This window comes from Pollachius pollachius, assembly GCF_949987615.1.
Source record: "Pollachius pollachius genome assembly, chromosome: 18".
Taxonomy (NCBI): domain Eukaryota; kingdom Metazoa; phylum Chordata; class Actinopteri; order Gadiformes; family Gadidae; genus Pollachius; species Pollachius pollachius.
In genome coordinates this window covers 3,748,919-3,772,249 of record NC_136951.1, presented here as the reverse complement: position 1 = coordinate 3,772,249, position 23,331 = coordinate 3,748,919, and the positions used below count along the sequence as shown (strand labels likewise).

The 23,331-nt window shown below is 42.8% G+C and overlaps 1 protein-coding gene across 2 annotated transcripts; it reads left to right on the top strand.

Annotated features, from left to right (window-relative positions):
- The first annotated feature begins 14 nt into the window (after nucleotides 1-14).
- ythdc1 (YTH N6-methyladenosine RNA binding protein C1) lies at nucleotides 15-22,416 on the top strand. Of its 2 annotated transcripts, none has more exons than XM_079755343.1 (16): nucleotides 15-217; nucleotides 3,523-3,624; nucleotides 4,355-4,554; nucleotides 5,606-6,086; nucleotides 6,338-6,400; nucleotides 7,088-7,182; nucleotides 8,164-8,272; nucleotides 8,565-8,682; nucleotides 8,787-8,871; nucleotides 10,342-10,610; nucleotides 13,524-13,597; nucleotides 15,688-15,724; nucleotides 16,230-16,269; nucleotides 16,546-16,605; nucleotides 16,812-17,027; nucleotides 21,395-22,416. In XM_079755343.1, the coding sequence occupies exons 1-16, from the start codon at nucleotides 187-189 to the stop codon at nucleotides 21,614-21,616; spliced, it is 2,202 nt and encodes a 733-aa protein (XP_079611469.1). In that variant the 5' UTR covers nucleotides 15-186; the 3' UTR covers nucleotides 21,617-22,416. The 2 variants fall into 2 exon arrangements, with proteins under 2 accessions (XP_079611469.1, XP_079611468.1); XM_079755342.1 differs by having other exon boundaries at nucleotides 5,603-6,086.
- The last annotated feature ends 915 nt before the right edge of the window (nucleotides 22,417-23,331 follow it).

The window sequence follows — 23,331 nt, the reverse complement described above, 5'->3', positions numbered from 1 at the left end:
CACTGCATTATGGGGGATTTTGGAATCGCACATCGGGAAAGCTTCTTGTTTTAGCTGGAATCTCACAATTATTACAAAAAAACCACTGAATAAAAATTAATTCATAAATTAATACTGGAGATACGTTTAAGTGTCTTTTGAACTGTGGGAAGCAGAAGACCGCGAGACAATAGGCAGGTTCCCCTCATGATGTCGGCGGAGCGGAGAGACGAAAAAGGTGAGCGAGCCTCTGATAGCATGGATGACTAGCCTCTGGTAACATGGACGGCTAGCCTCTGATGCCGTAGCCGGCCATTCTAGGACTCGAACCTGCAAACCATGGCTAGCCTAGGACTCGAACCGACTAGCCTAGGACTCGAACCTGCTAGCCACGGCTATCCTAGGACTCTAACCTGTTAGCCACGGCTAGCCTAGGACTCGAACCTGTTAGCCACGACTAGCCTTTGGTCCTACAGCCTGCTAGCATATGATAGCCTAGCTGTAATATAATGCGATATATTATTAATTAGTAATACAATTACTTTTCTTAAATTGTATTATTGGTGATGTAATGCTTGGAAAATATTGATTTTCGATACTGTTTAGTTTTCTTCAAAAAATAACCTACCAAAAGTAAGTATAGTATATCTCCACAACTGCAAGGGCTATAATATGTAATCTTGGTATGAAAAGAAAATGGTTGTGCAAATGAAATATTCAATCCGGATAATACTTAAACATAGCTAGAGCCTAAGCACTCACAAATGGTGATGTGTGGATAACGACAAGTCTGGGTATGCAACCTTTGGCCAAACCTAGAAAACAAAACAAAAAACCCAGGGACAATGAAGCCTGTGAAACGCAGGCTGGTTATTGCATCCTGTAACATAGATCATCAAAAAGCTATTTCTATCTTGAGTGAGCCTGCCTTTAACGTGAGTCAAGATGAATTGTGTTAAAGCAGGATCAAGTCGCTCTGTGACTGAACCTTATGACGGCACAATCGTTTTTGTTTCATGTTATTTGATTCAATAGACCAGGGGTCGGCAACCCTAGGCACGCGTGCCACCACTGGCACGAGGCAGCATAAACATTGGCACACTTTGAAAAAAAAAAAAAAAAACATTTTTTTTGGATTATTATTAAAAAAATTCACAGCACAATGCGGCAGCATAATCATTGCTACCATTTTTTTTTTTTGCACTTTATTCTGTTTTGGGCATTTCCTCCCAGTGCAAATATGTTTAAATAAGTTACAGAAAGCAGTTTTCTGAAATGGGATAAATTAATAGTTTTTAAACCTATGTTGTTAGTAATAGAGAAGAAAATATTTAAAATATTGTTGCAAGTGGCCTGTATGCATCGCCTTCACATGGTTTTGCAAAGCTGTACATGTCTTAAAGATATTGATGTGGATGGTTCCAACATTCTCATATATTCTCGTTTTTTAAGTTTCTCACAGTGCAAATATGTTTTTGAATGAGTTTCTGATATGTAATTATAATTTGTAAGCCCATGTTGCAAATATAACAACCCAAAAAACATTTAAAATGTTGATGCACGATTGTGGACTATATGGAAATAGTACAATTCCAGGTCTTCTGGAAATGTTTTTGGTCGCTGTGTCATAATTCAGCTTAATTTTTAATATATTGTTGCTTAAGGCACACTCATTAACGAGAAAATGTCAAACTGGCACTGCAAGTTGAAAAGGTTGCTGACCCCTGCAATAGGCAATTCAAGTTAATCGGCTGATGCCGGTTTTCGGGCACGTCGGTCGATAACTAGTTTTGTGCCAAAAGTTGCGTGAAGGAGGGGAGGGTGTGGGTAATCCCCATGCATTCGCGATTTAATTTTTATAATGCATTAATTGTGAAGGAGCGTTATATTGACAAATGCCACAAACCGTGGCACTTTTAAAATGACAAGCTTTACCCTCTCTTGGACATGCCACATATAACCAGTGAAGACAAGCATGCTCTGTCCTTTAATCAACAATATTGTTTATTTAGATGTTCAATTATAATGGAGTTTCAAGTGTAAAATAGGGTGGTGAATGGCAGATGCAATGCAACCTATATTCACATGCGGCCATTCAAGTAAACACTGGCTTGTAGCGCAGACTGCTATTAATACGAATAGTCCATACATATAGCGATCATTTTAAGTCTGTGAAAGTAGTTTACTGCTATGGACCAAAAAAGAGGACGGTGTGTTAAGAAAAATTGATGGGCTACTATCCCCGCCATGTCTTGGAAGATATTTGTTTTTAAGTACGCACTGGCACCTTATACTGGCAGCCGTAGATTTTGCCAAGGGATGGGTCGGGGGGGTTATTGAATTGGTTGCCATCTGTAATCCCCACTCGGGACGACTAAATTCTGCACACAACCTTAAATCAGCTCTTACCAGACCTCTACTGTAAGTAACAGACCAGCAACTTTGATCTGTAGGGTTGATGTACCCAGTCTTCAGTGTTTACCCTCGGTAGTGTTTACCTACCTCCCTATCTTCTCCCTAGCCTCACCTACTAGAGCTGGGACACGAGGGATTCCGTCTTACCTTGGTGGTAAGGGAATGTATCACTGCGGTTTACCACCATCTCCACCCCGGCAAAAATGCCTTTTTTTTATCAGTAGCCTGTAGCATGGCTTTGAACGCTGGCTTCTAAGCGATTGGGAATGGCGCCATTTCTCGTACCCAATAGCAATTAATGCTAGATGAAATGCTCCAAAAGGTAAACAAGGTGCCCAGCATCAGCATGCAGACTACAGCTAGAGTTCTCAACAGCTTGATTCGTTTTTCTTGGTTCGTGTTTTCTTTTTGTACAGACTGAACATAGGACAATATTACAAATTATTAGTTTGCTGATATTCAAATTCATTGTGTTATTTTCCTAGTATCAAGGACATTGTGTGGCACGCTGGGAAATACGTGACAAATTGTCCAATGCGTAAAAGAGACTATTCTGAAATAAATCATTTCTCAATGAGCTATTGGCTAAGGTGGCAAAAATAGTGAAAATTGAACATAAAACTGAATGAATCAACGCTGACAAATCCGTGGGTTCCATCTCTGAAATAATTAATAATAATCAGACAAAAAAACGAAATCCCCGATATGGTTGATGGGCTGTCCCTCCCTCGTGCACGCAAAGCTGAAATTACGTAATGATGACTAATAAATGATTAATATTTCATATAATACACCCTTTTAATAAATAAACGAACAATTGTGATGAGGACTGTTATGAGCACAACCCCCGCGGTAAGGATCACGTTGCCACGCTGGAGTGGTTATAGTCACTGCCCTACCACCTACCATACTGTCAAAGGGTCTACCTAAATACCTTGGGGTCTTAACCGTACGGAGTGGGGTAGGTACTTGGGTAGTGCCTCCCTGGCTCCAGTGTGAATCCTTTTCACTACTCGGTGGGAGGCTGTGCTATTTCAGACATTACACATGGGAATGTCAAACTGGATTTATGCACACTCGCCTTTCAACCTACTCCCTCCCCTCCATGTCTCCTCTGTCCTCCCCAAGAGGGGGAACTCAGTGTTCTGGAGGACATCCTAACCGACGCCCCTGACCAGGATGATGAACTCTACAATCCAGAGGCCGAACATGATCTGGCCGACAAGAAGGGTGAGAAATAAAGACTTGTTAAGGTCCTTTTGTAAACCTCTGAGGAACAGAAATATATGATCCAAAATAATCTGTCATTTCTAATCCGTACTATCCTATCCTTGTAAAAGTTATTATTGTTTGATTAAATCTGAGAAGAGGAATAAATCATTTCATCATTAAGGTTCAGTTTGATCCTGAGGGGAAGCTGTCTGCTACTCCAGACTTTCTTAAGGTCCTTTGACACCAGGCACGTAGCAAATATAAGATGGGGGAAAAAAAGCTGTGACGCAATTATGTGTAATTTTCCAATAATAATCGCGCAATTCAATATTATGCATGTACATGAATATAGAGAATGGCAGTTTGTGGATGAGGGGGATTATGGAAGCGGGTGTTCAATCTTTAATGCATCCATGTTTTGGAGACGTTTGTTTCTCAGGTTGTTTCCCTGTTCGACAAATAAAGTTTACTCTTTTGAAGAAAATGGTATCCAAAACTGAACTGTAACAGTGCAACTGCACACCTTGATGTTATCAAAAGTAACCCATAGTCACGTACCGCAGTGTAAATAAATATCTGCTTGAACCGCTAACTGCTATCGAGATGATAAATACATATAACAGATGGCGATAATTATAGGTTTGTGAAAATGTAACCTACAACTGCAAATGGTGACTTTAGCAAAGCCGACATTAATTTTCACGGTAGGGAGGCATCGTTCTGAGGAAACTTCAAACTTTCATTTCAGGGACCAAGAGAAAGGCGGGTCGTCCAGACTGCCAGGGGACCAAGAGACCCCGCCCCTCGGGCCACGCCCACAGACCCAACACTGGAACCAAGCGCACCCCCCCCTCATCCTCCAAAAAGGCTCCGGCCTCCGCAGCCTACAGGGCGGGATACTATGAGGAGCGCAAAACCAGGAGAGCGGACATCGTTGCTGCTGAGCAGGTGAGCCTCCAACGACTAACAGTTCACCGTTTATACTAGGGCTGTGTAGAGATTAACCAGTAAGATCCCCATTAGCGATCAGCGTCCGGAATACCGCTGAATACATTGAAAAGCATAGATCTGAACACATTTCTGGGAGATACTACCACAAGACAGCAACATAGCCTGCACCGTTTTGGAGCGTTTTTCAAGTCGTCTTCTCATGTGCCTCTTGAGCATGTTTCTGTGTTAGTGACCCCCACATCGTCTCCTCGTCTCTGAGCCAGACCCCTCTGACAATACTGAGCCTACTTCCCAGGGCTTTACACGCTAACTAAATGTCGGACACAACTTACAAAGCGCCAGCCACAGACTTCCACACAACCTGGCTTTGAACTTTGGACAAAACAAGTGCAGTGTGCAAAACTCACAAATCTACCATTTGATATAACTGTGATAGCACCACCGTTAATCTATGAAGGTGGCATGAAACTGACAAAAGGCCTCTAATGTAAGCACAACAAGTTCTAAACAATTAAGTCACATAAGCCATACATGAATCTATTTCCAAATATCCTGGAAACCCCACTGAGGAGGTCCAGACGGATCAGTCTGGACCACCTCAGGGGGGTTTCCAGGATCTTTGGAAGTAGATGAATGCATGGCTCCGCCCACATCTATTCCCAGAAAATAAAATATAAATGAGGCCAACCAGGGACTGTTCTAAAATGGATGACATATCGTGGCCAATCAGGGATTGTGTCGTAGTTGATGAGTAAAAAACTGTCCGCCCCTGGCATAACAGTAACTGCGTCTTTTTTGTGGCTTCTGGTGGTTCTTCTCTCGTTGATCTATCATTTTTAATGAAAAATGTCAAGTTATCAAGTTAGTTTGAGGGTCAACAGAGTTTAGTCTGGGAGAGGGTTGTGACATACGTCTAGCTACCAGAAGCTTTAAATAAAAAAAAGTTAATATATGCGTTGTAATGTATACAGTTTATACAACTTGGAGTATGTACAGTTTGCAATTCTAAAATTCATTCCTCTGCTCTTTTTACTACTTCACCCAGAAGCCTCGGCGAGAAGAGCGCAGGCCCGTCCCTATCCACAAAGAGGTAGAGCAACCGGGAGAGGAAGGAGAAGAGGAGACGGCAGAACAGGAGGAGGAGGAGGTGGAGGAGGGGCTAGAGGTTGAGGAGGAGGAGGGCCTGGAGGAGGAGGAGGAGGCAGAGGAGGAGGGCCTGGAGGAGGAAGAGGAAGACCAGGAAGAGAGGGAGGAGGAGGAAGGGGAGGAGGAGGAAGAAGAGGAAGAGGAAGAAGAGGGTGAACAGGAGGAGGAGGAAGAGGAGGAGGAGGAAGAAGGCGGCTATGGGAGGAGTCGTGGTGAGGCCTATGACACACGCAGCGAGGCAGGAGACTCCCGCAGCGAGACACACTCCTCTTCCCGCTCCTCGTCTCGCTCCCCTGCCTCATCGCACTCCGCCTCCACCGACCGAGAGGGCGCGGCCAGGAGGGGCGGAGCCAGGAGGAGGGGTGGAGAGTTCTCCGATGGTGGTGAGTTAGCGTGGCGGCGCACTGATCCACCAGGTAGCCCAGCTAGTGCTAAGCTACCTGGTTAAGAGTAACCTGATGCTACCTGGTGCTAAGCTAACAGTTACTAAAGCAGCTATTGCTGAGCTACCTGGTGCTAAACTAGCTGATGCTAAACAAGCTGATGCTAAGTTAACATGTGCTAAGCTAACTAGTGCTAAGTTTGTTCAGTTAAACATGTTTTTTAAAAAACGTTTCTCTTACTTTGAAAACAGGTTCCAACAGGAAACGAGAGAAGCTGTCGTCTTCCGTCCAGGCCGTCCGGAAAGGGATGGAGAGTGAGTCTGACACTAAACTACTAGTAGTACTACGTATACTACTATGTATACTACTTATTCTCCCCCTCATACCACGGTACTTTGCTAGTATATTAGACATATCAGGGTTATCAAGGGTTCCCAACAGAATGTAACCATACTCCCTTCCAGAACCAGTACTTAAAAAGTAATAACTCGGTTCACACGTAAGGGTTTGATGTCCCCATTCTTGTGTGGACAGAGGGGTAGGGCTTTCAGAGGCACACTCAAAAACTAAATGTTATATGGAATCTCCAACAATGCCTTGGGAATAATCTGTAAGATGGAATCGAACGCTGCATATGTCCGGCAGCAAACCTGTTTCATCTGTCTGCGTGTTCCCATCGGCGATTACTTATCAGGGTCTTGTAGGGTTGTCCCATTTCATAGGGAAGGAATTCATCCACTACCCCTTGTAACTGTGTTCCAAGGGGCAAGTCCAAAAGCATGTTTAGGAGTTACATTTTTTACTAGAGCACTAAATAGTTCAATCGAGCACAAAGTTCTTCATAGATCTTGCCCCTTAGTAGTGCGGTAGATTGATGCATTTAACTTTGAGAAGTAAATACAAATTCTGGAGCCCCTAGAGGCTCCGAGGTCCAGCCACCATAGTCTTACTTAACCATGTTGGAAACCCTGGAGCAGTAATTAATGTCCTTCTTCTTCCAGACCAGAGCAGCAAGCTCCGCTACATCCTGCGGGACGCGCGTTACTTTCTAATTAAAAGCAACAACCATGAGAACGTCTCCCTCGCCAAGGCCAAGGTGTGTATGTGTTGGTAATATTGTGTGTGTAACCCTTTATGTGGTTCTTTTGTCCTGGGTGTGAGGGAGATCTTCATGGAAGATATGTTGCATATCTTTGGGGACACATTATCTAACCTTAGCATAGTATGCTGCGCTAGAGCTCTTTCTCTTTGAAACGCTCTCGCTCCAGTCATCTAAAGGGACTTTTTAGCCATGGCACTCACATGAGATACGATTAAGATAACGCTGCATAATCTTTGTTGCTTTTTATTCTTATTCTTGTTATTGTATTTATTGTTGTCCACTCTACCAGTAGTTTATATATACAACATTATTAATCTATACATTTTGTTATAGGGAGTGTGGTCCACTCTACAGTATTAATCTATACATGATGTTATAGGGAGTGTGGTCGACTCTACAGTATTAATATATACATGATGTTATAGGGAGTGTGGTCGACTCTACAGTATTAATATATACATGATGTTATAGGGAGTGTGGTCGACTCCAGTATTAATATATACATTACGTTATAGGGAGTGTGGTCGACTCTACAGTATTAATATATACATTACGTTATAGGGAGTGTGGTCGACTCTACAGTATTAATATATACATTACGTTATAGGGAGTGTGGTCGACTCTCCAGTATTAATATATACATTATGTTATACGGAGTGTGGTCCACTCTACAGTATTAATATATACATGATGTTATAGGGAGTGTGGTCGACTCTACAGTATTAATATATACATTACGTTATAGGGAGTGTGGTCGATTCTACAGTATTAATATATACATTACGTTATAGGGAGTGTGGTCGACTCTACAGTATTAATATATACATTACGTTATAGGGAGTGTGGTCGACTCTACAGTATTAATATATACATGATGTTATAGGGAGTGTTGTCTACTCTACAGTATTAATATATACATGATGTTATAGGGAGTGTGGTCCACTCTACAGTATTAATATATACATTATGTTATAGGGAGTGTGGTCCACTCTACCAGTGAACGAGAAGAAGCTGAACACTGCTTTCCGCTCCGCTCGCAGTGTTATGTTGGTGTTTTCTGTACGGGAGAGCGGCAAGTTCCAAGGTACCAAAACACACATGCACATCTACACACAAGCACAAACTCACACACACATGTGTTCTCGCACACACATCTAGTTTTTCCCATTGGGTGATTTGCTACTTTGATGTTTTTTGCTTTAAAGAACTGAAAATCCATTAACCCTGGCTGTGTGCACTACATTAAGTCTAGACTAACCCCTGGATTAAAACTTTCAAAGACTGAAGATATATCTTGTCTTTAAAGTATGGTGTGTGCGTGTGTGTGTCTGTGTGCGTGTGTGTGTCTGTGTGCGTGTGTGTGTGTGTGTGTGCAGGTTTTGCTCGTCTATCCTCAGAGTCACAGCATGGTGGCTCGCCCATCCACTGGGTCCTCCCAGCTGGGATGAACGCCAAGATGCTGGGTGGGGTTTTCCACATCGATTGGCTGTGCAGGTATATTGACTAAGAATACCATCAGCCACATACACCGTGAACTACAGTATGGCCCCAGTATGGGGGGGATGTTTAAATGTCTAAAGCCTGTTTGTGTCCACCAGGCGGGAGCTGCCCTTCACCAAAACCGCCCACCTGAGTAACCCTTGGAACGAGCACAAGCCAGTTAAGATCGGACGAGACGGACAGGTAAACACAACACTCTACTATACTCACCTGTCGGTTAGGGTTAGGGTATACATTGTTAGTTGGGCATTATCTGGATTAAAGTTAGTCTCCTATGGGTGAAAGGGTACCAAACCTTTATGAGACCTGCGGCTCTTCTGTCATAGATACATGTGTGGCATACGCAGGGCTTTAAGTTCTCAGGCACCACGCTAGATTTCAGACATAGAGCAGTTTTTAATTGTTTTAATACTTAATTCAATACATTGTACACATTTACTCCTGGGCAACTTTTCAGTCACAAATCTTTCTTGCTATAAGCCCTGCATACGTCTTAAGCATTTGCCCACCAACAGGCTCCAAAATAAAAATATACATAGTACCTAAAAAACCAACAACAATAGTTATCCCCAGATACTTTTGTTAATAAATAATAATATGACACCCTACAAATACAAATGTAAACCACACATACACTGTGAATACCTAAATAAAGACCTAGTCCGAAAGCAATGAAACAAACCGAAACAATGCTTTACCCAGTGCACCTTTACTGTCTACAAAACACACCTGTCTACTTAACACATCGTCTACTTAACACATCGTCTACTCAGCACACCTGTCTACTAAACACAACTGTCTACTAAACACAACGGTCTACTAAACACACCTGTCTACTGAACACACCTGTCTACTGAACACACCTGTCTACTGAACACACCTGTCTACTGAACACACCTGTCAACTGAACACACCTGTCTACTGAACACACCTGTCTACTGAACACACTTGTCTATAATGAACACGCATGTCTATAATGTACACGCATGTCTATAATGTACACGCCTGTCTACTTAACACACACCTGTCTAATCGACATGCCTTCAATATAACAAAAAACTTACCAAATTTTTTTTGGACAAGGTTTATTTATTATATAAACATTTACGTAATTATTGTTAACATTTATTATCAATTTAAAACATTTATTCAATTTAATTTAAACAATTAAAAAATATATTAAATTAAATATCGATATTGTGCGCTGCATTTATCTTTTTTCTTGTGGTACAAATGGTGTTACACAGTATATTAGAATTGTAGACAAGTATATAATGGTTATTCATGATTATATAATGTGTGTGTATATATAGTATAAATTGTTTTTTAAATAAGCTTGACGCAGTAGTTAACTGTAAACATGACCAACAGAAAAGGCCTTTTCCATTGAACGCGATTATTCATTGCGATCTTCCCCAACGTCAACAAAATAATTACAAATAATGGAGCTGACCAGGACTGTACACACTTACAACTTGATATCAAAAAAAATAATACAGATCTAGCCAGCGAATAAATCAGTAAAACCAATCACAATGAGGAGCTTTTTTTAAAGTCACCATTATTTCTCAATCACAGTACTCGTATTGCTTACCTATAATTATCTCTATCTGTTACATGCATTGACCACCATATGTTGTCTGTATATTCCAGGAGATCCAGCCAGACGTCGGAGCCCAGCTCTGCTCTCTCTTCCCTGCTGATGAGAGCGTAGACGCCGGCCCCGTGGCCCGCAAGATCCGGCGCAACCGCCTGATGGCCCCTCCCCCCTCCCTGCCCCCTGCCCACGCAGGCCCCGCCCACCACCATGCTGGCCCCGCCCATCACCACCACCATCACTCCTCCACAGCGGCCGGGATGCCCGGCGGCCCGGCTGAGAGGGGCCGCCCCCCCCACCGCGATGTCGGTGGCGTCCTGGGAAGGTTAGCTAAACCACCCCCAGGCAGTGGACAGCGCGGGACGCACCCACCTAGCCCCGGGGGCTAGCAGCGGGGGCTTGCTTAGCCCCGGGGCTAGGCCCAGCCCTCTTGTTTATCATCAGCTGGTCAGTACGGGGTAGGAGGTGGGGGACCCGCCCACCACCCCCTCCCCCTTCTGACCGCCACTCAGCACTGTTGGCCTCTGATTGGCTCGCAGGCGGGATGTCGTCCTGTGCAGGGTTGGGGGGGAGGGGGTCCTGCAGACCCTCCCCTACCATCTCTCCTCAGCAAGTGAACAAGGTTCCTTCAGTCTCTCCTCAGCTAGTGAACAAGGTTCCTTCAGTCTGACCTCAGCGAGTGAACAAGGTTCCTTCAGTCTGACCTCAGCTAGTGAACAAGGTTCCTTCAGTCTCTCCTCAGCTAGTGAACAAGGTTCCTTCAGTCTGACCTCAGCAAGTGAACAAGGTTCCTTCAGTCTCTCCTCAGCTAGTGAACAAGGTTCCTTCAGTCTGACCTCAGTGAGTGAACAAGGTTCCTTCAGTCTCTCCTCAGCTAGTGAACAAGGTTCCTTCAGTCTGACCTCAGTGAGTGAACAAAGTTCTTTCAGTCTGTCCTTAGTGAGTGAACAAGGTTCTTTCAATTTGTTCTCAGTGAGTGAACAAGGTTCCTTCAGTCTGTCCTCAGTGAGTGAACAAGGTTCCTTCAGTCTGTCCTCAGTGAGTGAACAAGGTTCCTTCAGTCTGTTCTCAGTCAGTGAACAAGGTTCCTTCAGTCTCTCTTCAGATAGTGGACATGGTTCCATAAATCTATCCTCGGCTAGTGAACAAGGTACCTTCATTCTTTCCTCAGCTAGTGAACAAGTTTTTTTCAGTCTTGCTTTAGTTAGAAAACAAGGTATCAGTCTGATCTCAACTAGTATATATATATATGATATATAATATTTTATGATATACTCACATTGTTACTGGACAAACAAACCTAACTGCATGCAGTACTGAAGGTACATGGCTCTCTTTGTCAAAAATGGTTTGACATTCTTAATAGGAAATGTTACCTAGAGTAATATTGATTATCTAGATTTTAAGAAAAAATGTATCTGTTTGCAGATTGAAATAAGCAATCATTGGTTGTGTTTTGGTAATTAACCAATTATCGACCAAATATATATTTAACAACATAACATTTTCAAATCATCAATAAGTGATAGAATTTATAACTGGAAATGTAACTTAAGTTTTGAATAGTTCCTAATCTGTAGCACAGACTGCTACAGGTGTTGTGTACTTAAGACGGCTACAAATGTACAACTGTAGCCAGGTTCTCCAGGTGAATGCTGTGTGTTAAAACCATCTTCTCTTCACAGGAGTGAGGTGTGACCCGACAGGCTCCTTCAGGACGTTAGAATAAATAGATTCCTCCTAACCTAAAGACTTTATATAAGAAAGCATCAGTCTGGAGGAGAGGGATGATAGCCCAGAGTGGACTGGGTTTTTTCCGAACAACATAAAAAAAAGAAGTGGAAATGGAGAGAGCGTATAAATAAGAGAAAGAAGGACCCTCTGCCTGCCTCCGCCACTTCTGCTGTAGTTCTATTCAAGGTCACATTGGGTAGAGGGCAGAGTGTGGACGTAATGGGGCCGAGGTCTGTGGACTGTGTGGGGATCTGATTGGTTGTTCCAAAATGAACTCTGGCTGAGGGAGGGGAAAGACCACTCCCCACCTTGGACTTGGGTTGGTTGCTAGGATGAGGGTCACTGTTGGGGGCCGGGTCAGGCGGCGAGGGTTTGGACTGTTCAAGGACTGAGTTTCCTGTGAGCGGAGCTTGCCTGGGGGGGCGTGGCCTTGTGAGTAAGGGGCCGGGCTTGGTTTTGTTACGTTTTTGGGACTGTCATCATTCCCCCCCACTCCACCCAACTCTAATAATAGAGTCCGCCTCTTCCCATGAAAGCCTCTCCTCTGGCCAGGGCAAGCTCCGCCCATAACGCCCCCCCCCCCCCCCTGCCCATAAGGACCTGATGACCTTTGGTGCTAAGCTATGAACTATTAAACCCCACTACCATCCCCCTCTTTCCCACAATTCCACACTGCGAGACCGGTATGTCACACACACATGCCCAGAGAGAACATGGAATGGACGCAATGTTCTATAAGACAGGGGTGGGTGGATGGGTAGGTGTGTGTGTGTGTGTGTGTGTGTGTGTGTGTGTGTGTGTGTGTGTGTGTGTGTGTGTGTGTGTGTGTGTGTGTGTGTGTGTTGGGGGGGGGGGTAGTATTGAATAGCATATTCAGGCTAGTGTTCTTACACTTGAGGTATCTGTGATTAATTAATAGTATTCATGCACTCGAAGACCATACCATATATTTAGCTTTCACAATTACTAGACAAGGTAAACACAATCTTATCGATAATCATCGAATGATAATTTAAAAGTTGTTAAAGTGGCAATCTCTAAGATTGTATTGTAAATAATTGTATGTAAAGTCACTATCACCAAATGAGGTAACAAAATGGTGGTTGGTCATATGGCCCTTGTGTTTGCAGTATTATCAATGTTATGTATCAGTGGCCAAACTGTTTGCATCTCTGGGGAAATTTCCGCTTCTCACCAAAGAGAATAAAACAGGATTCTTCAAGATTGCCAATTTAATATAGTTATAATAAATGTAATTATTTTACCATTGATAAATGTGAAATACCTGCAGGCTAATCTCATGTTAAACATTATTCCCTATTGATTTATATATACTTCTACAGCCTTACAGAAATGTATACAAGTATGCATCTGATGTGTCTGTGCGATCTCGCTTTGTGTGTGTGTGTTTGTGGGGACTCTTTGTGTGTGTGTGTGTGTGTGTGTGATGAGTCTTGGTGTGTGTTTTTGTTGACACGTGTGTGTGTGTGTATGTGTGATCTAGGCGTCGCTCGGATGAGTATGAGGTACACGGCCGGAAGCGACCACGGGCAGAACAGGAGATGAACCAGCGGCCAGGTCAACATAACGCCTAACTTACCCCTCCTCACCCTTATCCTACCACTCCTAACCCTACCCTACCACCCCTAACCCTAACTTACCCCTCCTCAACCTTATCCTACCACTCCTAACTCTACCCTACCACCCCTAACCCTAACCTACCCCTCCTCACCCTTATCCTACCACTCCTAACCCTACCCTACCACCCCTAATCCCTAACTTACCCCTCCTCACCCCTAACCGCCACCCCTAACCTACCCCTTCTCACCTCTAGCCTTCCACTGCTAACTCCCAACCTTCCACTGCTAACTCCCAACCTTCCACTGCTAACTCCCATCCTTCCACTGCTAACTCCCAACCTTCCACTGCTAACTCCCAACCTTCCACTGCTAACTCCCAACCTTCCACTGCTAACTCCCAACCTTCCACTGCTAACTCCCAACCTTCCACTGCTAACTCCCAGCCTTCCACTGCTAACTCCCAGCCTTCCACTGCTAACTCCCAGCCTTCCACTGCTAACTCCCAACCTTCCACTGCTAACTCCCAAACTTCCACTGCTAACTCCCAACCTTCCACTGCTAACTCCCAACCTTCCACTGCTAACTCCCAACCTTCCACTGCTAACTCCCAACCTTCCACTGCTAACTCCCAGCCTTCCACTGCTAACTCCCAACCTTCCACTGCTAACTCCCAACCTTCCACTGCTAACTCCCAGCCTTCCACTGCTAACTCCCAACCTTCCACTGCTAACTCCCAACCTTCCACTGCTAACTCCCAACCTTCCACTGCTAACTCCCAGCCTTCCACTGCTAACTCCCAGCCTTCCACTGCTAACTCCCAACCTTCCACTGCTAACTCCCAACCTTCCACTGCTAACTCCCAACCTTCCACTGCTAACTCCCAGCCTTCCACTGCTAACTCCCAACCTTCCACTATATATACCTTTACCAGAGAGCGCCTAGCGACCCATTACCCCTCTGGGTGAATGGTTTGCTACCATCTTGTCCTCTGAAGAGATGAAGGAGGAAAGGCTTAATGGATGAAACCTTATTATCCTTCTGCTCTCCTCGGCCTCCCGCCACCTCCCACAGATCCATGGCAATAGGCCTCTGGCGAGGGTAAAAGCATACTGCTGTTCATACTCCCCTACACATAGTGATTAGACTAACTTGAAAACATTAACGGTCCAGTGGGTTGAAATAAGTGGCATTGAGTGAAATGGACTTGAAATTAGCAGAAATGAATAATAACCTTCATGTATTATAAGTGTATTATAAGTGTTAGTGTATAATCCCGTGAACATATTAATTGTTGTTAGTTGCCTTAGTTTGAGCCCTTTTATATCTACATTGAGAGAGGGTCCTCTACAAAGGAGCCAGCCATGTTGCACTGCCATGGTTCTACAGTAGCCCAGACCTCTAGAGAGAACGTGTTTTAAACGCATTTAACCCTCCCTCTGGCTTTGACATAAACGCTGTACACCTCCACACATCTGCACACACAGTGGAGCTAGACGTGTCCTAGCAGCTTAACAGTCTATCAGACGTGGACATCCACCGCTGCACAGACATAGTTTAAAAAAGTTGCAATCTGATACCTAACTGCCTCAATCTGACACACTGGACCTTTAGGAATTACAAGGGCATGGATTTGCCCAAACCATGCTTTATAACCCAGGATCCAGGCTCCAGCTGTCTTCTTCTATCCTCAACCTACTTTCAATCACTGCGATCATGCATGACCTTTGGAAGAGCAATAAGTTCCCAACCCATGCCCCCCCCCGTAGGCTCCCCGGAGTGTGATGGTGAAAGGTTGAGGGAAGAATTCCCTAACCCCACTCCTAACCATTAATCATTATATATTCATAGGGTTTTATAATAATTGTATATTCATACGCTCTTATAATAATAATTGTATATTCATACGCTCTTATAATAATAATTATATATTCATACTTTTGTATAATTATAACTTATAATGCATACAGTTTAATACTTTTTTATATTTAATCATCTGTTTTAAAATAGTTCTATGTATATCCATGCTGTTTTATAATGTTGCATTATTTATTCATGCTGCTTCCTAGTAATTGATTTAATGAAAAACAGGTTCCATTCAGGATCTACGCAACGCACCCATTGACAGGTAAACATTTGTTTACATATTCATGTGTACTTTAATCGTACTCTCCTAATATTATTATTTGAATATTGAAGGTGTACTCACTTTACTATGAATATATAAAAAATATTAATAATGAACGTGTACTTACTTTAATAGTACGATTTAAGTGATGGCCAACGGGATGCAGGGTTCAGTGGTGCTGCATCATCAGGCTCTTTAATAGTGCCTCCATGCCACTTTAAAACAAAGGTCTAGAACACAGATCTCCAACCAAGACCCCATTATTCTGACCCACCCTAATATACACTGTGAAGTATTTAATGTAGCGTATGTACGGTCTTATGTATTGTATACACATGTTATGTAGAGTATGTCGGTGTTATGTACTCTATATACATTAATGGGTCATTTAGAGTATGTACTGTATATACATGTAATGTGATATGTACTGTGTATATGTAATGGTTAATGTTAAGTATGTAATGTCTTATGTACTGTATAAACATGTAATGGGAACTTCTTACAGACGATTCTCTGGTGTACGAAGAGATGTGTTTCTGAACGGGGTAAGATAACATGTTTTTATTAGTTTTTTCAAACCACTTAATTTATCTGGATTGTTGTATTCTGCTGCATACTGAAATAGGTTCTTAGTGATGGCCCAAAAATGAAGATAATACCATATACACACCTACCAGTAAAATGTCAGAGTATATTAATATATTTCTTTCAGTAATAATGAAAAAAGAAATTCACTCACCTCAGAATGGTCTATATTAGACTATTCTCATAGACAATGTTTACATTGAGTCAACTATGTTGTTGTCTCTCCCTCTCTCTAGTCTTATAATGACTACATGAGGGACTATCATCTGGGACCCCCACCAACATGGCAGACGATGGTACCTCTTCTATCCATTGCTAGCTAGCTTCTGTTTACCTCTTGTATCTACAGCTAAGATCTCTTTTTACCTGTTCAATCTATAGCTAGCTAGCATCTCAATTTACCTTTTCTTTCTACAGCTAGGTAGCTAACATCTTTGCTATTATACCTGTGCTATATTTGTTTGTATATTAATACATTTATAATATGTACTTGTGTCTCCAGGCACCATATCCCAGTATGGAGCAGGCCCCGCCCCCTCCCCACCACCACCACCACCAGGGGCCTCCGTACTACCACCATGCCCCCGCCATGCACCACCATCCTGCCTCTTCCTCCTACTCGGCCCACCACCACCAGGGACCCCCCCTTGCCCCACCTCCACACCACGACACACGATTCAGAGAAAAGCGTCTGCCGCGCCCCTTTGCACCTAGCCCGGTGAGCAATGAGCTAGGCTAAGACCAGGAGCTAGGCTAGGCTTAGATCAGGAGCTAGGCTAGACCAGGAGCTAGGCTAGACGAGGACAAAGAGCTAGACTCAGACTAATAGCTAGACTAAGCCAAGACCAGTAGCTATGGTAGGCTAACATCAGGAGCTAGACTAGGCCAAGACCAAAATATAGGGTCAAACCATATCTCGAAAGGGCAGACTAGCCACAATTTGTCTCTCTCTAACTCTAACCATATGTCTTTCTAACTCTAACCCTATGTTTCTATTTATTTCTAAGCCTATATCTCTCTCGCTAACTCTAACTCTATGTCTCTCACTCTACCCTATGTCTCTCTCTAACTCTAACCCTATCTATCTCCAGCTCTAACCCTATGTCTGTCTCTAACTCTAACTCTGTCTCTCACTCTACCCTATGTATCTCTCTCTCTAACTCTAACCCTATGTATCTCCATCTCTAACCCTATGTCTCTCTCTAACTGTAACTCTATGTCTCTCCAACTCTTAACACTATGGCCCCGTCCACAGAGGCAAAACGGGCGAATACGATTTTGGTTTTGTTTTATGCGGAGTCATTGCGAAACCGCATCGAGCTGTAGAAACACAGTAGTAAATATTCAAGGGGCTGGTTCTGCACAGAAAAAAGGTTTGCGCATCAAGCCTGCGCGCATACAGCCTGCGCCCTGTATACAAACATTCAGTCACGAGGAGATTCAACCTTTTAAATTGAGCAGAAATAATTTTTAATGTACAGTTAGTAATTAAATTATCAAGGGGCTTTATTTAAAGCTACAAAAAGAATACTACCGTATTTCCCGCACTATAACGCGCACCGGATTATAAGGCGCACCTTCAATGAATGACCTATTTTAGAACTTTTTTCATAAATAGGGCGCACCGGATTATAAGGCGCATAGCATAGAAGATACTGTGAGTGTGATACTGTGAGATACTGGGACTGTGAGTAAGCGCAGTAAAATGCTGTGTGCACTGACTACGATAGCCGTAATGCTGCAAGCGGTGTGGCTTTATCGTAGTCGTAGTGAAACATTTTATTATTATTATTAAATTGTTTTTATTTGTTTTTCATGCTGAAACATTTTGACAGAGCGCTGTTTACAACCAGTATGGATCAACCAATTAACCAATTGATCCATATATAAAGCGCTCCGGATTATAAGGCGCACTGTCGTTTTTTGAGAAAATTACCGGCTTTTAAGTGCGCCTTATAGTGCGGAAAATACGTTAATAAAATAATAGATAAAAAATTCAACGCAACTCTGACGTCCCCCAGCTGGTGGGGAGCTAGTGACGTCATCGTTTTCAGTTCAGGCGTCCACACAAATCCTAACACGAAACCGCATAGGTCCTGATAGATTTGAAACCATCTCCAAGGGTTGGTTCAGAAATGTGCGGGTTCGGGCACCGGATTCGTCGGCTCCGTCTGGATGGTCGGCCGAAACGCACAAGACTGGTTTCAACAAAAAATCGGCTTCATGTGTACGGGGTCTATGTTTCTCTCTCTCTAACTCTAAACCTTTGTCTCTAGCTCTCTAACTCTAACTCTATTTCTCTCTCTAACTCCAAACCTGTGTCTTTCTCTCTAACTCTGTCTTTCTCTAACTCTAATTCTATGTCTCTCTCTAACTCTAACTCTATCTCTCTCTCTACCTCTAACCCTATGTCTCTCTCTCTAACTCTAACCCTATGTCTCTCTCTCTAACTCTAACCCTATGTCTCTCTCTCTAACTCTAACCCTATGTCTCTCTCTAACTCTAACCCTTTGTCTCTCTCTAACTCCAAACCTGTGTCTCTCTCTAACTCTAACCCTATGTCTTTCTCTAACAAACCTATGTCTCTCTAACCCTATGTCTTTCTCTAACTCTAATCCTATGTCTCTCTCTAACTCTAACCCTATGTCTCTCTCACTCTAAATCTAACCCTATGTCTCTCACTCTAACTCTAACCCTATGTCTCTCTCTCTCTAACTCTAACTCTATGTCTCTCTCTCTCTCTAACTATGTCTCTCTCTCTAACTCTAACCCTATGTCTCTCTCTCTAACTCTAAATCTGTGTCTCTAACACTATGTCTCTCTCTAACTCCAAACCTGTGTCTTTCTCTAACTCTAACCATGTCTTTCTCTCTAACTAACCCTATGTCTTTCTCTCTAACTCTAACCCTATGTCTCTCTCTCTCTAACTCTAACACTATGTCTCTCTCTCTAACTCTAACTCTATGTCTCTCTCTAACTCTAACCCTATATCTCTCTCTAACTCTAACTCTATGTCTCTCTCTCTAACTAACCCTATGTCTCTCTCTCTAACTCTAACCCTATGTCTCTCTCTCTAACTCTAACCCTATGTCTCTCTCTAACTCTAACCCTATGTCTCTCACTAACTCTAACTATGTCTTTCTCTCTAACTCTGTCTTTCTCTCTAACTCTGTCTTTCTCTAACTCTAACTCTATCTCTCTACCTCTAACTCTATGTCTCTCTCTCTAACTCTAACCCTATGTCTCTCTCTCTAACTGTAATCTATGTCTCTCTCTCTAACTCTAACCCTGTCTCTCTCTCTAACTCTAACTCTATGTCTCTCTAACTCTAACCCTATGTCTCTCTCTAACTCTAACCCTATGTCTCTCTCTAAATCTAACCCTATGTCTCTCTCTCTCTAACTCTATGTCTCTCTCTCTAACTCTAACGCTATGTCTCTCGCTAACTCTAACCCTATGTCTCTCTCTAACGCTAACCCTATGTCTTTCTCTCTAACTCTGTCTTTCTCTAACTCTAAATCTATGTCTCTCTCTAACTCTAACTCTATCTCTCTCTCTACCTCTAACCCTATGTCTCTCTCTCTAACTCTAACCCTATGTCTCTCTCTCTAACTCTAACCCTATGTCTCTCTCTCTAACTCTAACTCTATGTCTCTCTCTGTAACTCTAACTCTATGTCTCTCTCTCTAACTCTAACTCTATGTCTCTCTCTCTAACTCTAACCCTATGTCTCTCTCTCTAACTCTAACCCTATGTCTCTCTCTAACTCTAACCCTTTGTCTCTCTCTAACTCCAAACTTGTGTCTCTCTCTAACTCTAACCCTATGTCTTTCTCTAACAAACCTATGTCTCTCTAACCCCATGTCTCTCTCTAACTCTAACCCTATGTATTTCTCTCTAACTCTGTCTTTCTCTAACTCTAATTCTATGTCTCTCTCTAACTCTAACTCTATCTCTCTCTCTACCTCTAACCCTATGTCTCTCTCTCTAACTCTAACCCTATGTCTCTCTCTCTAACTCTAACCCTATGTCTCTCTCTCTAACTCTAACCCTATGTCTCTCTCTCTAACTCTAACCCTATGTCTCTCTCTCTAACTCTAACCCTATGTCTCTCTCTAACTCTAACCCTTTGTCTCTCTCTAACTCCAAACCTGTGTCTCTCTCTAACTCTAACCCTATGTCTTTCTCTAACAAACCTATGTCTCTCTAACCCTATGTCTTTCTCTAACTCTAATCCTATGTCTCTCTCTAACTCTAACCCTATGTCTCTCTCACTCTAAATCTAACCCTATGTCTCTCTCTCTAACTCTAACCCTATGTCTCTCTCTCTCTAACTCTAACACTATGTCTCTCTCTCTCTAACTATGTCTCTCTCTCTAACTCTAACTCTATGTCTCTCTCTCTAACTCTAAATCTGTGTAACTCTAACCCTATGTCTCTCTCTCTCTAACTCTATGTCTCTCTCTCTAACTATGTCTCTCTCTCTAACTCTAACCCTATGTCTCTCTCTCTAACTCTAAATCTGTGTCTCTAACACTGTCTCTCTCTAACTCCAAACCTGTGTCTCTCTATAACTCTAACCCTGTCTTTCTCTCTAACTAACCCTATGTCTTTCTCTCTAACCCTATGTCTCTCTCTCTAACTCTAACCCTATGTCTCTCTCTCTAACTCTAACCCTATGTCTGTCTCTAACTCTAACCCTATGTCTCTCTCTAACTCTAACCCTATGTCTCTCTCTAAATCTAACCCTATGTCTCTCTCTCTCTAACTCTAACCCTGTCTCTCTCTCTCTAACTCTATGTCTCTCTCTCTAACTCTATCCCTATGTCTCTCTAACTCTAACCCTATGTCTCTCTCTCTCTAACTCTAACCCTATGTCTCTCTCTCTAACTCTAACCCTATGTCTCTCTCTCTCTAACTAACCCTATGTCTCTCTCTCTCTAACTCTATGTCTCTCTCTCTAACTCTAACCCTATGTCTCTCTCTCTCTAACTCTATGTCTCTCTCTCTAACTCTACCCCTATGTCTCTCTCTAACTCTAACCCTATGTCTCTCTAACTCTAACTCTATGTCTCTCTCCCTCAGCACGACTATGACATGCGTGTGGATGACTTCCTGCGTAGGACGCAGGCCGTGGTGAGCAGCCGTCGACAGCGGTCGGACCGCGTACCTCGTAGTGGGGGCGGGGAGGGCGGGGCTTCAGCCCCCTCTGCACGCCGCGGTGAGCGCTCACGTGATCGTGAACGACCTCGTGAGCGTGAGCGCGACAAGGAGCGGGGCGGAGCCAGCAGCCGTTACCGACGGTAACAAGCAACAACCAAGCAATATCTATGCTATGACAAATAATATTGTAGTTATCAAAGGAATATCCTGATTTACATATTATTTAGAGATCGTAACATCCACATGTTAATCATATCCAGAGATATTAATATTGATGTGATATTAATATCAGGATATTCTCATAGTATTCGTTTGGTTGGAGGTTTTTGACCTAAAGCACCCCAAGCTTCATGGCCCACCTTTTGTTTTCCTATCAAAGAGAAAGGGCATCAATGTGTCCAACATGTAGTTGATTAACATGGCGCATAATGAAATGAAGAACAACTACCAGTGCCCCTGTGGAAGACAGAACTCTGTATGTACTCTATGTATATATACAGTTCTATGTAGAACTCTGTATATATTAACAATGTTTTTGATCCAGGTTAGTTTTCTCTTTTTGTCCGTACACATACAAATATTCCTCAAAACGAATAAAGTGGTTGTTTAAAAAAATAAACAGAATCTGTGCCATGCAGAAAATAAGGTCCCGGGATTTCCTTTTGGACTTCTGATGGAGAACATCCTCCACTGGAATGTTCTGATGGAGAACAATGTCCACTGTACTGTTCTGACGACTACCTTTTAGTTGTATTTTAACCATTTCCTCCGCCCGCTACGACTCGATTAGACTTTGATCGTTTATTTTTTAATATAATTTTTTAAGTTTGGATGTTGTTGAGGAATTCGAGGCTCATTTTAATGTATTACTGTCTGAACGATTATTTTGTTGAGGAGTAAAAATGAGCTCTCTGATTAAAGTTTTACAAAAGTCCTGGGCTTGGGTTTGTATTCCTCTGGTGTGTATTTTTATTGAGTGCGTGCGTGCGTAAAATGACCTTGACTAAAGAAAGGAAATTCTACATTTCAATCTAATGAGTGAATACATCGTCTTTTTGAACTTCCTGTATATTCAAAATGAAGGTGTATTGTGTGATCCAAGGGTTCTCTTTACTTTTTTCAACTTATGGGGCCTCAGAGAGGAAATCTTTTAGGAAGAACATAAATTCAGCTGTTATTCTGAATTAACGACTCAACTATCAGAATTCTGAGAGGTTTTCATGGAAAATTTGATTTCTGCTGTTTTTCTGAATGAACGAGAAACCTTAAAATGCCGAGATTCTGCGTTAAGAGTTTTAGGAAAGGAGGACGTGTTATCCCCATGGTTACGGCCCACGCCAACAGGTGTAACCTTAATCACTCTTCAGACTTGAAAATACTGTCCACGGCACGCCAACATTCAAATTATTGAAAACTCGTATTCTGGTTTCTTTACCAAAGCGCCGATATTTATAAGATATTTCAATATAAATCCATGGATGTATCCGACTACACGGATAATACAGCAATTATAAAGACCACACCAACTTTATAGAAAACTCAGGTCAACCGTAGCGTTCCGTTCAATACAAATACATCGAAATGTCTTGATAATCCACTCTCTTCCCAGTTCCCACCATCCCAAAATAAGAAAAAGCCAGTGTCATTGAACGAGCGTCGATCGTCTTGAAGTCGTGGACACTCCACTGGTTAGATGGATTCATTCGTGGTTCGGCCGCTGCATCGCTTCCATCCCACAAGACTCGAACGCACCACGCGAACTCCTTCATGGTTCTTCCGCTGTCAGTATTGCCAGATTTCCAGCCCAATCTGGCGACACTAGCTGAGTTACGCTTCAGCCAGTGTTGCCAGATTGGGTG